This window comes from Mus caroli, unplaced genomic scaffold (assembly GCF_978045245.1).
Source record: "Mus caroli unplaced genomic scaffold, Mus_caroli_1 scaffold_7, whole genome shotgun sequence".
Classification (NCBI taxonomy): domain Eukaryota; kingdom Metazoa; phylum Chordata; class Mammalia; order Rodentia; family Muridae; genus Mus; species Mus caroli.
The window spans coordinates 101,849,736-101,862,473 of NW_028227262.1; the positions used below are offsets into that span (position 1 = coordinate 101,849,736).

Here is a 12,738-nt window from a genome sequence, read left to right on the forward strand (position 1 = left end):
TCAGTAGACCAATGGCCTCAAACTCTCCTGTCTCTGCCTCCAGAGTGCTCGGATTAAATGCATGTGCCGCAAACACCCAGCAGCATGTGATATAGATTTCCCATTAGGCCTAGACATTCTTAGTCTCCTATTCTGTGCACATTGACCAGTTGTGGGTCTTTATATTAATCACCATGTACTGCAAATAGAAGCTTCTCTCGTAACGATTAAGAAATGCATTAACTTGTGGGTATAATGGTGTTATTAGCAATTGATTTAATACTATGTCTATTTAGCGGAATAATACTATTAGGCTCTCTCCATCCCTAGGGTCCATCCATGCCTTGTCTAGCTACAGATTCTTGGCTCAACAGTGATGCAAGATATAGGTATCATCTTGTAGAGTGGGACTTAAATCCAATCAGAAAGTGGTTGTCTACTCTCATGATGTTCATGGTACTACTGCAGCAGTGCAGATCTTGCCAGACCAGTTTTTTTTACTGCATCTTGCATCAGTCACAGCTAGGAAAGCTAATTAGTGATTTCTTTTCTCCCTCATTAGTGTGCATAGCACCTTTCAGCACTAGGAATGCTAGCTGGTAGGGATGAAGTATCCAGTTCAGTGCCAGCCTGATACCTTCTATGACCCAAGTATGTGATGTCTTTAGTAAGAGGTCTTATCAATAGCATTGGCAAAAGCTTATAATGTTTGGGCACCTATGGGATCTCACTGGTCAACAACTCCAAAAGAGGTAACGTATTCCCAGCACTTGGCATTTGATTTGTTAGCCTGTGGGTTTTCTATAGGCATTGTTGCCACATTATAGAGTAACTCTAGATTAATTCTGTGTGAGGTGTTTTTTGGGCGTGTGATGGGGGCTTTTATGGTAATAGGTAGGCTTCCATATGACATTTGAAAGGTTCTGTTTGTCGTTTATCCTTCTCTGCCTTATTTGTTGAGCTAAGATCTTACAGTGAACTGGGAGCTCAGCTTTTTGCATAGGTTGATGGGACAGTGAGCCTCTGGGAACCTCCCCATCTCTGCTTCCTTCCCTTCTGCTCTTGGATGCCTCCTGCCACACTCTGTTTTACAGAGGTGTGAGGATCAGAGGTCAGGTCCTCCTGCCTATGTGAACACTTTTCTTACTGAAGTCATTCCCCACCCCTGAGATAAGTTCCCTTGAAATGAATTATTTAAAGTTTGTTCAATAAAAGGTCCTTAAGTATAGTTAAATTTTTTAAAAAGAAATCAAAATTATCACGTGGCTTCCACCACCTTTAAGACTATAAAAATCCCCTCCCCACATAAACTCTCTAAGTTTTTCTTTAATTTGTTTATTTGTTTTGGAGGTTGAAGGATATGCTTGCTATGGTGCTCTTGTGGAGGTCAGGACAAGTTTCCACAGTCTAGGCATTAAACTCAGGTGGAGAAACTTGATGGCTAGCGCCTTTCCTGGTATCCTGGGAGCCTCCCCATCACACCTACTTCTCGGTTTAAAAAAACACATATACTTGTGTATCTTCCTGTTTAGAACTTATTCTGGTATGAACATGGATCTAACTTTTCCTCATTCACAAAGTTATCTAAATGTTTTAGTATCATTTATGGAGTTCAAATCATTCCCTGCTTTGAGATATATAGTACTTCTTTCATTGCTTATTATCAATGTATTTATTTATTCACTGAGCCAGCACCCCAGCTCCTAGGTCTGTTTCTTAGTTTTAGGTATCTTTTCTCTGTCTTTGGGCCTTTATTAATGACATTGGTTGAGTGATTGACTTTGTCTGTGGGCATACATGTTGGCATATGTGTGCCATGGTGTGAATGTAGAAGTCAACTTGTTGAAGTTGGATATCTATTTATAATTTTACATTATTTCTGCAGAGGCAAGATGATTGCCAGTCTAGGCTAACATAGCAAAACTTTGTATGTATGCAAAAACTGTTGGATATGGTGGCTCACACCTTTAATCCCAGCATTTGGGAGGCAGGGGCAGGTGCATCTCTGAGTTGAAGGCCAGCTAGTGTATAGAGTGAGTTTCAGGATAGCCAGGCCACACAGAGAATTCATGTCTCAACAAACAAAACAACAACAACAAAAGTTTAAACCAAAACAACAAACCCCACAACCATTGTTTAAAAAAGGTATGATTGTTAAAATGTTTTTTTGTGAGGGGACAGCTTGGGATTTTTAGCTCAGTGCTTGAGCCTTTGCTGAGCTAGGCCCAGGACTGGATATCTTGTACTTAAATGGAGAAGATAAAGAGTGGAGCCTTTATGAAAAAGGCTTTTTTAAAACCACCAAAACCCTACATAGTTCTGTGAATATCACTTATTTTTAGCCAATTTAAGGTCATTTTCCTATTGTATAATTTTGAATAGTTAGGTTTGGGGGGGGGGGTTGAGACAGGGTTTCTCTGTGTAGCCCTGGCTGTCCTGGAACTCACTTTGTAGACCAGGCTGGCCTTGAACTCAGAAATCCGCCTGCCTCTGCCTCCCAAGTGCTGGGATTAAAAGCGCGCGCCACCACGCACGACTTGAATAGTTAGTTTTAAGCATTGACTTTTTCCATTGTGTGAGAAAACAACTGGTTAACACAACCTAGAATTGAGTTCCAGATATTGAAGCTTCTTTGTTCTAGAAATTTTATAAGCAGAACCATTTTCTAGTTCATGTTTAGTAAATTGTCCCTTCATCTAAGTCAGAGCTGGATGTGGTGATATCAACACATCTATAATTGTAGTTCTCAGGGGGCAAGGCTAGAGTATTGCTATGAGTTCAAAGCCAGCCTGGGAAAGATACCACCCTTCTATCTCACCCGATATCTCCTTCCCACTCCCACCCCCAAAGTTCAAAAAACAAAAACATAAAAAGCCTCCCTAGGCAGAGAAATTGTAGATGCCAGAATATTTTTGTAAAATTAGGCAGTCTGTTGGTTTTTTTTTCAATATTTTTCGCTTGTTGGAGATACTAAAGACTCAAGTAAATGTGTATAGTCACACTTTATTCCCATAGATCATACTTGCAAAGGGAAAATAAGAATTATGAATCATTCCAGAGTTTACCATGTCGTCACCTTTCTTGGAGGTTGGAGGCCGAGTGGAGGGTACCCTGTGAGAGATGGGGAGCTGTAGGAAGTAAGCTACATATGTAGGAGATACTGGATTTTCCAATGGCTCTGGGGAAATGAAAAAGTAAACTTTTTATAGCCATATTCAGGTACTTTGTGCTTATTTTACAGCCTTCCATGCAACACCCAACACATATAAGAGGAAGAACACAGAAACAGCTTTGGACAACAAGCCTTGTGGACCACAGTGTTACCAGCATCTGGTGAGATTCAGTGCTTTGTTACTCTGGAGGGCTCTTAAGAACTTTGGTGGAGGTGGTAAAGCCAGCAGTAACGCTGTCTGGATCCATATTTACATTGGCCATATGACAGGCAGTGTTCTTATCCTTGTTTCTTTCAGAGCTGTGTCCTGCACAGTGTAGTCTATTAATTTTGTATTACTCTCTGTTTATCTGTGTTATTTCTTCAGCAACATTTCACGGTTCTTAGGATCAAAGACTCTCCACAAAGTTTAAGAGAGTATGAGGTACCAATAGCCCACTTAAACACCAGAAACTCAGTAGTCTTATGCAGGCGTTCTTAAGTCTTATCATGGACGTATCCCTTCTGTGAATGTTTTAGGCACTTAGAGTTTAAGGTGTACCATAGATCCCAAACAGGTTTTCTTTTTTTAAGTGATGGAGATTAGGAGTAAGGGATTAGGAAAATATGAGGCAGGAAAGTTGTTTTTTTACGGGTACTATCTTATTTTTTACCATTTCCCCTCTTTGAACCAAGCCACTCCTACCTAGGAACTAAGTGGGTATATATTGCCTGTTGGATTTTGGACAGAAGATTCAATGAATGGCACCTACAGAAGGTATCCTATTTTTAAGCAATTTGGTTTTTGTAGAGTGAAGTATAAAACTGTTGGCTCCTTTCAAACTTTGCTCTTCTATTTCCACTAAAAAAATAAAAATAAAAATAAAGGAATTCCTGAGCACTGTTTTATATTCTTTATAAGGCAGAACTTTATTGGCTCATCTAAAATGTTTCTGTGGTCTCTTACAAACCATGCTCTAACCATTGTTTTATACTTTCTGAGATTGGATTGTGGTACTTCAGAATGCAAAATGTAACCCTAATCTTGTACCTAAAAGTTCTTTCATATCTTCCTGTGGCTTTGCATCCTTCACAGGAAAAAATAATTGGATGTTTTAATAGTAAGACCAGTGTGACTAAGTCATGCATGTATATGTTTTGTGTCCTTGTATTCTTTAAATAGTACCTTTAAAGAGGTATGTATTATTTTAAGTCTTGAAATAGGAAGTCTGATTTAATACACTTAGTATGTCTTTTGAGATTCTTTTAAATGCACTGTATGTATATGTAGAGAAAAATACCTTTATTTTTTTAAAATATATTTTCATTTACTATATTTTAATTTAATTTTACAAATTCACCATGTAGAACTGTCTTGCCTGATTTTGCATCATTGGAACAAAATATTGAATTTATTTTTATATTTTTGGAATCTTGAAACTATCAAAAGCAGATGGAAAATAGTTAGGCGTGTTGCTCTCCAATGACTGATAATGGACACTGTGTAGAGTCTTGAGCAACTTGTGTTATGCAATGTCATCTTACTCGGTTCCACCAAAATATTTAGAACTTTACTCTGATGCCTCCATTTTTCATTTTACAGGAGGGAGCTAAGGAGTTTGCTGCTGCTCTTACTGCTGAGCGGATAAAGACACCACCTAAACGCCCAGGGGGCCGCAGAAGAGGAAGACTTCCGAATAACAGTAGCAGACCCAGCACCCCCACCATCAGTGTGCTGGAGTCAAAGGATACAGACAGTGACAGAGAAGCAGGGACTGAAACTGGGGGAGAGAACAACGATAAAGAAGAAGAAGAGAAAAAAGATGAGACTTCCAGCTCCTCTGGTAAGACATATCTTACAGCTGGGTTGTAATTGGGTTATTATTGCTTTGTAAGTTTACCTTTCTAAGGGTTAAGACTATCTAATGTGTGTAGGTACAGAAAGCTGGGGTTACAGGCAGGTGTGAGCTACCAGACACGAGTGCTGGGAACCAATCTCAGGTTCTCTGTATGAGCAGTATGCTCCGAGTCTTCTCGCCAGGACCCTTACCTCTCTCTCCCTTTGTGGCTAAGATTGGAGAGTTCTCTCAGTAAGGCATAGCTGAATTGTTTGTGCTGTCTCCCAAGTGCACCTCCTGTCATTCTCATCTGTCGGGGTTGCTGGAAGGTCTGATCCAATTGTTCTTGCTGTTTGTGCCCTCTTCCCTGCTCCATCTTTCTTTGATGGAGGATGACGGAACTAAGAAAGTTCTCTTTCAATCTTAAAGACCAACGAAGAGTCTCGGTTAGGAAGAAAACAAGTACTACTGCTGAGTTTATATTTTATTGGTTGAATTTTAGTTCTTTCAACTCTAAACAATACCATAAACGATATATTTGTGTGTATTTGATAAGTCTGTGTTAAAGGGAGCAGAACTTCTGGGCTCTTTGGCATGTGTGATAGGATCTCTGTGATGTTGACTCTAACCTTACTAATTCTAAAATACAATTACGTGCCTCTGCTTTTCCTTAGCCGACCTTGAGTTTTACTTGTTCATACTGTTCAGTCGTCTTTGCATATGTGTCAGTATACACACATAGGCCATTGGTGTACATGTGAATGTCAGAGAATAACATCCTGAGTATGGGTCCTTCCTTACCTGTCCATCTTGTTTGAGATAAGACCTTTTGGTTATTTCTCCATTGCATATGCTAGACTAGTTGGCCTGTGAACTTCTGGAGAGTCTCCTGTCTTTGTCTCTGATTTCCTTGTAGGAGCACTGGGATAGCATGCTTATACTATGTGTCTGATTTTTATGTGGTTGAGAAAACCTGCCCTCTGGTCCTCATGCCTGCATGATAAGAGCTTTGACCCAGTGAACCATCTCCCCAGTCCCTTGGTCATTTCTTGACTAGTGTTAACATTTGGTTTTCTAGAAGCAAATTCTCGGTGTCAAACACCAATAAAGATGAAGCCAAATATTGAACCTCCTGAGAATGTGGAGTGGAGTGGTGCTGAAGCCTCCATGTTTAGAGTCCTCATTGGTACTTACTACGATAACTTTTGTGCCATTGCTAGGCTAATTGGGACCAAAACATGTAGACAGGTAAGCATATGTTTTCAGAGGTTTAAACACAGGAATAACATGTGCTCATTATCCAGACATAGAGAATCTTGATTTCATTCTGTTCACCTTCTGAAAAGAATTAATTCCCCCCCCCCCCCCCCCCCCCCCCCGCCTCTTAAGAAAATTAAGCCGGGCGTGGTGGCGCACACCTTTAATCCCAGCACTCGGGAGGCAGAGGCAGGCGGATTTCTGAGTTCGAGGCCAGCCTGGTCTACAAAGTGAGCTCCAGGATGGCCAGGGCTATACAGAGAAACCCTGTCTCGAAAAACCAAAAAAAAAAAAAAAAAAAAATTAAATCAATTAAATCAGCATTATTCTTTAGCTGTGTTTCAGAAATTCTTTTGTTTAGGATTCATTTTGGATGTGATACATGTAAATAGAGTGAACTTTGGCCAGACTTTAAATCTAGCTACATTCCCAATGTGATGAAACAATAGTGATTTCTACTGTGTATCTTACCCTACTCCATATACTGGCAGTGTGATGGGAGAGACAAAAACATTTCTCCAGTTTGCAAAAGCATGGAATATTTCCATTAAACCACAGTGTCCTTATCTCGTGTAGGTGTATGAGTTTAGAGTCAAGGAGTCCAGTATCATAGCACCTGTTCCTACTGAGGATGTGGACACGCCTCCAAGAAAGAAGAAAAGGAAACATCGGTGAGTCTGCTGGGGATCCCTTAGAGGCAGGATCTGCAGGCAGGGCTTTCCTAAGAACATCGGTCAGTTTTCACTTGAATAATGATATAAAAGGTTCTAAACAGCTGTTATAGATGTATTGAAATCTCATTTCTCCCTTATGGCTGCTGTTAGTTTTTATATACAGCCACTTCAGTATAGTTGGCATATCAAGTCATACAAAGTTTGTTTTACCACATTGGATTTGGATTGCGTATGTTTTTATACTGCAGTAAAGCTACATAAATGTTCCTTTTTGGTGTGGAGTGATATAAGATGTGCTTCTGCTGGGCTCCCTGGGCCAGTGTTTAGCTGTGGCTTTTAGTCTAGGAGTCTGGATTTTCTAAGCGTGTGCCATTACATTCTGATATTTGAAGTGAGCCTCCTTCAAGTTTGGATATTACCTCTCACAAAGACTTATAGTGAATAACTACAGGACCCTCCTACCTCAACCCACTGTTTTTTAAAATGAGAAGTGTAGTTAAGTGGGTAAGGATGCAGTTAGATTATGCTCCAAAAATTTTGTATGGGCACATTGAATGTGCTGAAGTACTTTTTTTTGTATTAGATGTTTTCTTTATATACATTTCAAATGCTATCCCGAAAGTTCCCTATACCCTCCCCCCATCCTGCTCCCCTACCCACCCACTCCTACTTCTTGGCCCTGGCATTCCCCTGTACTGAGACATATAAAGTTTGTAATACCAAGGGGCCTCTCTTCCCAGTGATAGCCTACTAGGCCATCTTCTGATACATATGCAGCTAGAGATATGAGCTCTGGGGGTACTGGTTAGTTCATATTTTTGTTCCACCTATAGGGTTGCAGACCCCTTCAGCTCCTTGGGTGCTTTCTCTAGCTTCTTGATTTTCTTGTGTTTTGCAAATTGTATCTTGGGTATTCTATGTTTCTGGGTTAATATCCACTTATCAGTGAGTGCATATCTAATGACTTCTTTTGTGATTGGGTTACCTTACTAAGGATGATATCCTCCATTTACCTCCATTTGTCCCAGAATTTCATAAATTCATTGTTTTTAATAGCTGAGTAGTACTCCATTGTATAAATGTACCACATTTTCTGTATCCATTCTTCTGTTGAGGGACATAAAAACTTAGGTTTTACTATATGCTTCTGAGTTTTTGGTTGAACAATTTCTTACCATGCAATTCAACTGAGTGATGCTGAAAATTATAGAAAGTATTGGTATCCATATAATTCAGACGGGACTAAATCAGTAGGTATGCACAAGGCTTTATAGTCTTAACCAGGCAATATGGATAAGAATTTTCTTGCCAGGCTTCCGGGCATGACACAGTATCCTGAGTGAGTAGGTTCTTGAGTCACTCTGAACTGGCAAGCCCATAGAGACTAGGGAGTATAAAACCAGGCTTGGCTCTTCAGCACTGCTGCATTGGCTGCAATTGCACAGCCAGGCTCATTTAAACAGGACTCAGAGTTGTAGCCACTTGTATCTCACACAGAACTTTTTCTATCTTTTACAGGTTGTGGGCTGCACACTGCAGAAAGATACAACTGAAAAAGGGTCAGCATCCTCCCATCTAACCTCATTATCAGCCCCTAAACGTCTGTTGTCCTCCTTTGTTTTAGAATAGAAACTGGATGAAGTTTTGGTTATTCTGATTTGACTTTTACTTAGCAAATCAGTTTAAATGAACTGTGTCTGTTGATCTGCAGTGAAGTGAACCGGATGGAGCGAGTCAGAGAGAAGCAGAAGTGGGGCTGAAATGTGGCACCAAGTGTTTAAGCTCTTGGGGGTGGGAGGTGATTTTTTTTTTCTCCACAGGAGTGTTGTGTACTTCAGTAAAGGCAGCCAGTCAAGGATGTTCCAGAGGTAGTGGGGAAGAATGTCTTGTTAATTGTGATGATCATTTCCCATCTCCCTGGATTCATTGGCTGCGTGCTGTTATCTTTACTCAGACGGCTCCTCTAACCATGTTTACAACTATCAACCCTGTGACCATCCACGGCAGCCTTGTGACAGTTCGTGCCCTTGTGTGATAGCACAAAATTTTTGTGAAAAGTTTTGTCAATGTAGTTCAGAGTGTAAGTATTTGTTGCTTTGGTGCAATTGCATGAGAACTGAATAGGCTTTTGGTCAGCAGCTGAAAATGGTGGTTTAAATCAAGACATAAGGACTGGGAGTGCTCTTATTGCTTGCTTTAGGAAAGCTGCTTATTTTACAAGTATTTCTTGAGCCCTGTACTGTGCTAATGTCTAGTCAGCCTCTTGGGCAATGTGACTGTGTATGCTCATGCACAAGTTAGGCAGAGTTGTAGTAATGGATTGGATTTTTCTGTTTTTCTCTTTGGTCATTTGAAGTACAGTAAAGGGGCATAGACTGTAAGGAGAATCTAGAAGTAGCTACCCATTCCTTTTGTGGGTATCAGAAGTAGTGAGAGTTAAGCGGGTTTTGGTTTTCAGAATGAAGGGAAGTAGGTAAGGTCGCAGTAGGTTTTCACAATCACTTAAGAAAGCTGTACAGAGTGTGGATACCAAAGAATGGATTAGAAATATGCTTTATTATAGTGGTTCTCAACCTTCCTAATGCTGTGACCCTTTAATACAGTTCATATTGTGGTGACCCCCATCCGTAAAATGATTTTTGTTGCTATTTCATAATTTTGCTACAGCTATGAATCATAATGTATATGCATTTTGGAGGGATGTTTTGCCAAAGGGGTTAAGACCCACAGGTTGAGAACCGCAGGTTTACTGGCATGGTCTAGGGTCATGGATACCATTCAGTCCAAGACTTCCCTTTACCTGATTAATTAACCGTAGGGCTTTAAATTCATGTGCTCTTTAACAAATATGAAATGGACAGCAAAACCAGCAGTGATCTTTCTGAGTCCTGTCAGCTTCATGTTTGTGGTTTCCTGCTTCCTTGTTACAATGGAATAGTAAAGGAAAGGTTGTAAGGGTTTTAAGTGAGTGACTCGTGCTCAGCAAGACATTGACTACCTTCCTGGAAAGGATTGTGGATGAGGAGGAGGATTGTTGGGTATGGTGGTGATGATAAATTTATCCCTAAAGGTCAAAACCGCTTTCCTGGATGTCGGTGCAAAGCACAATGCAACACCAAACAGTGTCCATGCTACCTGGCTGTCCGAGAGTGTGACCCTGACCTCTGTCTCACGTGTGGAGCTGCTGACCATTGGGACAGTAAAAATGTATCCTGTAAGAACTGTAGCATTCAGCGGGGCTCTAAAAAGGTAAATAAGAGTTCTATCTGGAAACTTTGTTGTTGGTTTTATGTCAGTGTCTTATGTTAAGTTCTGCTGTCTTCAGACTTACGCTCTAGCTGAAAATGAACTTGAATTTCTGACCCTCCTGCCTCTACTTCCTGAGCGCTGGATACAGGTGCATTCCTGATGTTATATGGTGCTGTGCAGTAAACCCAGGGCTTGGTGCATGCTAGGTAAGCAGTCTACCAGCAACTAGACTCCATCCTCCTCCTCCAGAAGATGGATGCTTACTGATAGACTCAGAGAGTCTATCTGGGAACAAATAAAAGTGACTCTTTGTTTTGTTTTTTGTTTTTTGTTTTTTTTTTTGGTTTTTCGAGACAGGGTTTCTCTGTGTAGCCCTGGCTGTCCTGGAACTCACTTTGTAGACCAGGCTGGCCTTGAACTCAGAAATCCGCCTGCCTCTGCCTCCCGAGTGCTGGGATCAAAGGCGTGCGCCACCACGCCCGGCTAAAAGTGACTCTTAAATGAAAGCAAAGTAGTCAATCAAGTATTGTCTGGATATTGCAGGTGTGTGTCTCTCAGATTTAAGTTCTGATCATTTATTATTCTTAAAGACTTACTTTTGGCTGGACTCAGACTTCTAAGTAAAAGCTCTCAGTGAAGATAGACTACCTCTTTTGGCATTCTGTTCCTGCCGTTTTTCTTTGGCTTCCTTCAATTCTCTTGGCCAAATGTTCAGCATGTTCTTCAGACTTCTCTTTGTTTTTCTTAGTGTGCTATTTCATCAGAGCTGTATAGTGGTGTTGGAATTGCACAACACATGGAGTGACAATATCTCCACCACTGATTCAGGCTACATAATCCATTCTGCTGTACACTCAGAGTACCAACAGTACTTCTGTGGTTATGAACTTCTGGGATGTATAAAGTTTGCATTCATCATCTCCTTCAGTGACTGACAGCTGGTGGCTAGAGAGCAGATATTCAGCTTTGTCTTGACACACTGACACACCTAGGAGGCGCCACAAAAAGAGCTAATGCAATCTTAAATTTTCTTTAAAATAAGTGCCTTACTGGGTAGTAAGATAAACCCAGGGTTCTGAGAAGCAGCCATTAATGTTATCAGACTTGAAATAGGAATTATTTTAAAAGTTGGCTCAATTTTTTGTTTTTGTTTTGTTCCACAAGGAAGTTATGTTTCTTCAATAGAAACAGATGCTGATTTGTATCAGGATGTACATTCTGATACGCTGATACAAATGTACATTCTCATGATGGTTTTTTAAAGGATGCTTTCTATGTACAGTACAAGATGAAATTTCCTCCAGCAACGTTCTATAGGCTTTGTTCTTGTTCTTTATCTACCTTTAAAACAGGCCAGGTGTGTGGTACATGCTTGTGGTACCAGAACTCTAGAGACTTAGTGAGGTCGGAGCATAGATGTGAACTGTATCACAGACCCTCTCAATGCACTACCAACCTCAAAGCCTTAAAATGAACCACCCAGCAGTTAAGTATTTCAAGCCCGAGAATTGCACATAGGTGATTTTAAATGTAGCAGGCAGGGAGTAATCACTAAGCAAAAGACACCAGACGATTCAGTATCTTTAATCCTTTTAGTAACAATAGTTATATTATTAACTGTCTAATATAGAAACACGGTTTGAATGCTTACTGCATATTACAGGTAAGGAAACCCAGATTCACACGACCCACTATCTGATGAGGCGGCTCAGAGGGTAAAACCCAGTGCTCACATGATACAAGTAGACAACTGACTCCTTCAGATGCCTTCCATACCTGTATCATAGCATGCCATGAATTTTTTTTAAAAAGAAATTGCAAGTAATGGAGCAAGAAACACAATCTGGAGTCTTGTGCCCCTGCCCTCTCCATACTACCACTTCTGCCCTGTGTGCAGTGTAGGCACATCTCATAAGCCATCACATAGTTGATAGCACCCTATTATTTTTATTTTTAAAGGTATATTTATATGTGTATGAGTGTTTTACCTGTACGTATGTATGTCTGGTACCCACAGTTTAGAAGAGGGTATTAAATTCCCTGGAACTAGATTTACAGATGGTTGTGAGGCACTGTATGAGAACTAAACCCAGGTCCTTTTCGGGAGTGGCTAGTGCCTTTAATCATCTCTCCAGCCTCATCGCTCTACTGTAGACCCTCTTTGAAATTCTGCCTTAGGTGGAACTTTCAGCTTCTCGTGACTTTCTTTTTTCTTCCCTGGCTCTTTGAACCACCACTGTTCATGGAAAATCTGATCTAACTTAGTTGAGCTCTCGAATCATTTTACTTTAGGTGGCCGCATATTCATTTAGGTCATCAGACCCCTGCTTCAGTTTCCTTTGGCATATTTGCTGAGATCTAACATCTCGTCTGTGTCCTGAAGCCATATTTGCCACTTTAGGATCTATGTTCCCTTCCTACAGCTTGTTCACAGAGTGGGCAGGAATGCTCATGTTGATGTGTCTTCTCTGTGGCATTTTTTAGCTCTCAGAAATAGAACACTGTGCATATAGTTCTTAGCACTTGCTTGTTCCCACTGTTTAGCTAATTTTGTTTCTGATCAGGAAGGTGATTGGGAAGTTTACTTGAC

At 40.6% G+C, this 12,738-nt stretch overlaps 1 protein-coding gene across 9 annotated transcripts in view; it reads left to right on the top strand.

Moving 5' to 3' along the window:
* Ezh2 (enhancer of zeste 2 polycomb repressive complex 2 subunit) overlaps positions 1 to 12,738 on the top strand; it is a 63,449-nt gene that overhangs the window by 45,536 nt on the left and 5,175 nt on the right. For 7 of the 9 annotated variants that reach the window (XM_085840641.1, XM_085840647.1, XM_085840642.1 and 4 more), the window contains exons 9-15: positions 3,221 to 3,312; positions 4,734 to 4,974; positions 6,047 to 6,216; positions 6,802 to 6,896; positions 8,418 to 8,458; positions 8,854 to 8,979; positions 9,970 to 10,148. In XM_085840641.1, the coding sequence (XP_085696767.1) occupies positions 3,221 to 3,312; positions 4,734 to 4,974; positions 6,047 to 6,216; positions 6,802 to 6,896; positions 8,418 to 8,458; positions 8,854 to 8,979; positions 9,970 to 10,148 (944 nt within the window). The remainder of the gene's footprint in view (positions 1 to 3,220; positions 3,313 to 4,733; positions 4,975 to 6,046; positions 6,217 to 6,801; positions 6,897 to 8,417; positions 8,459 to 8,853; positions 8,980 to 9,969; positions 10,149 to 12,738) is intronic. The other 2 variants (XM_085840648.1, XM_085840649.1) reach the window with 1 other exon arrangement.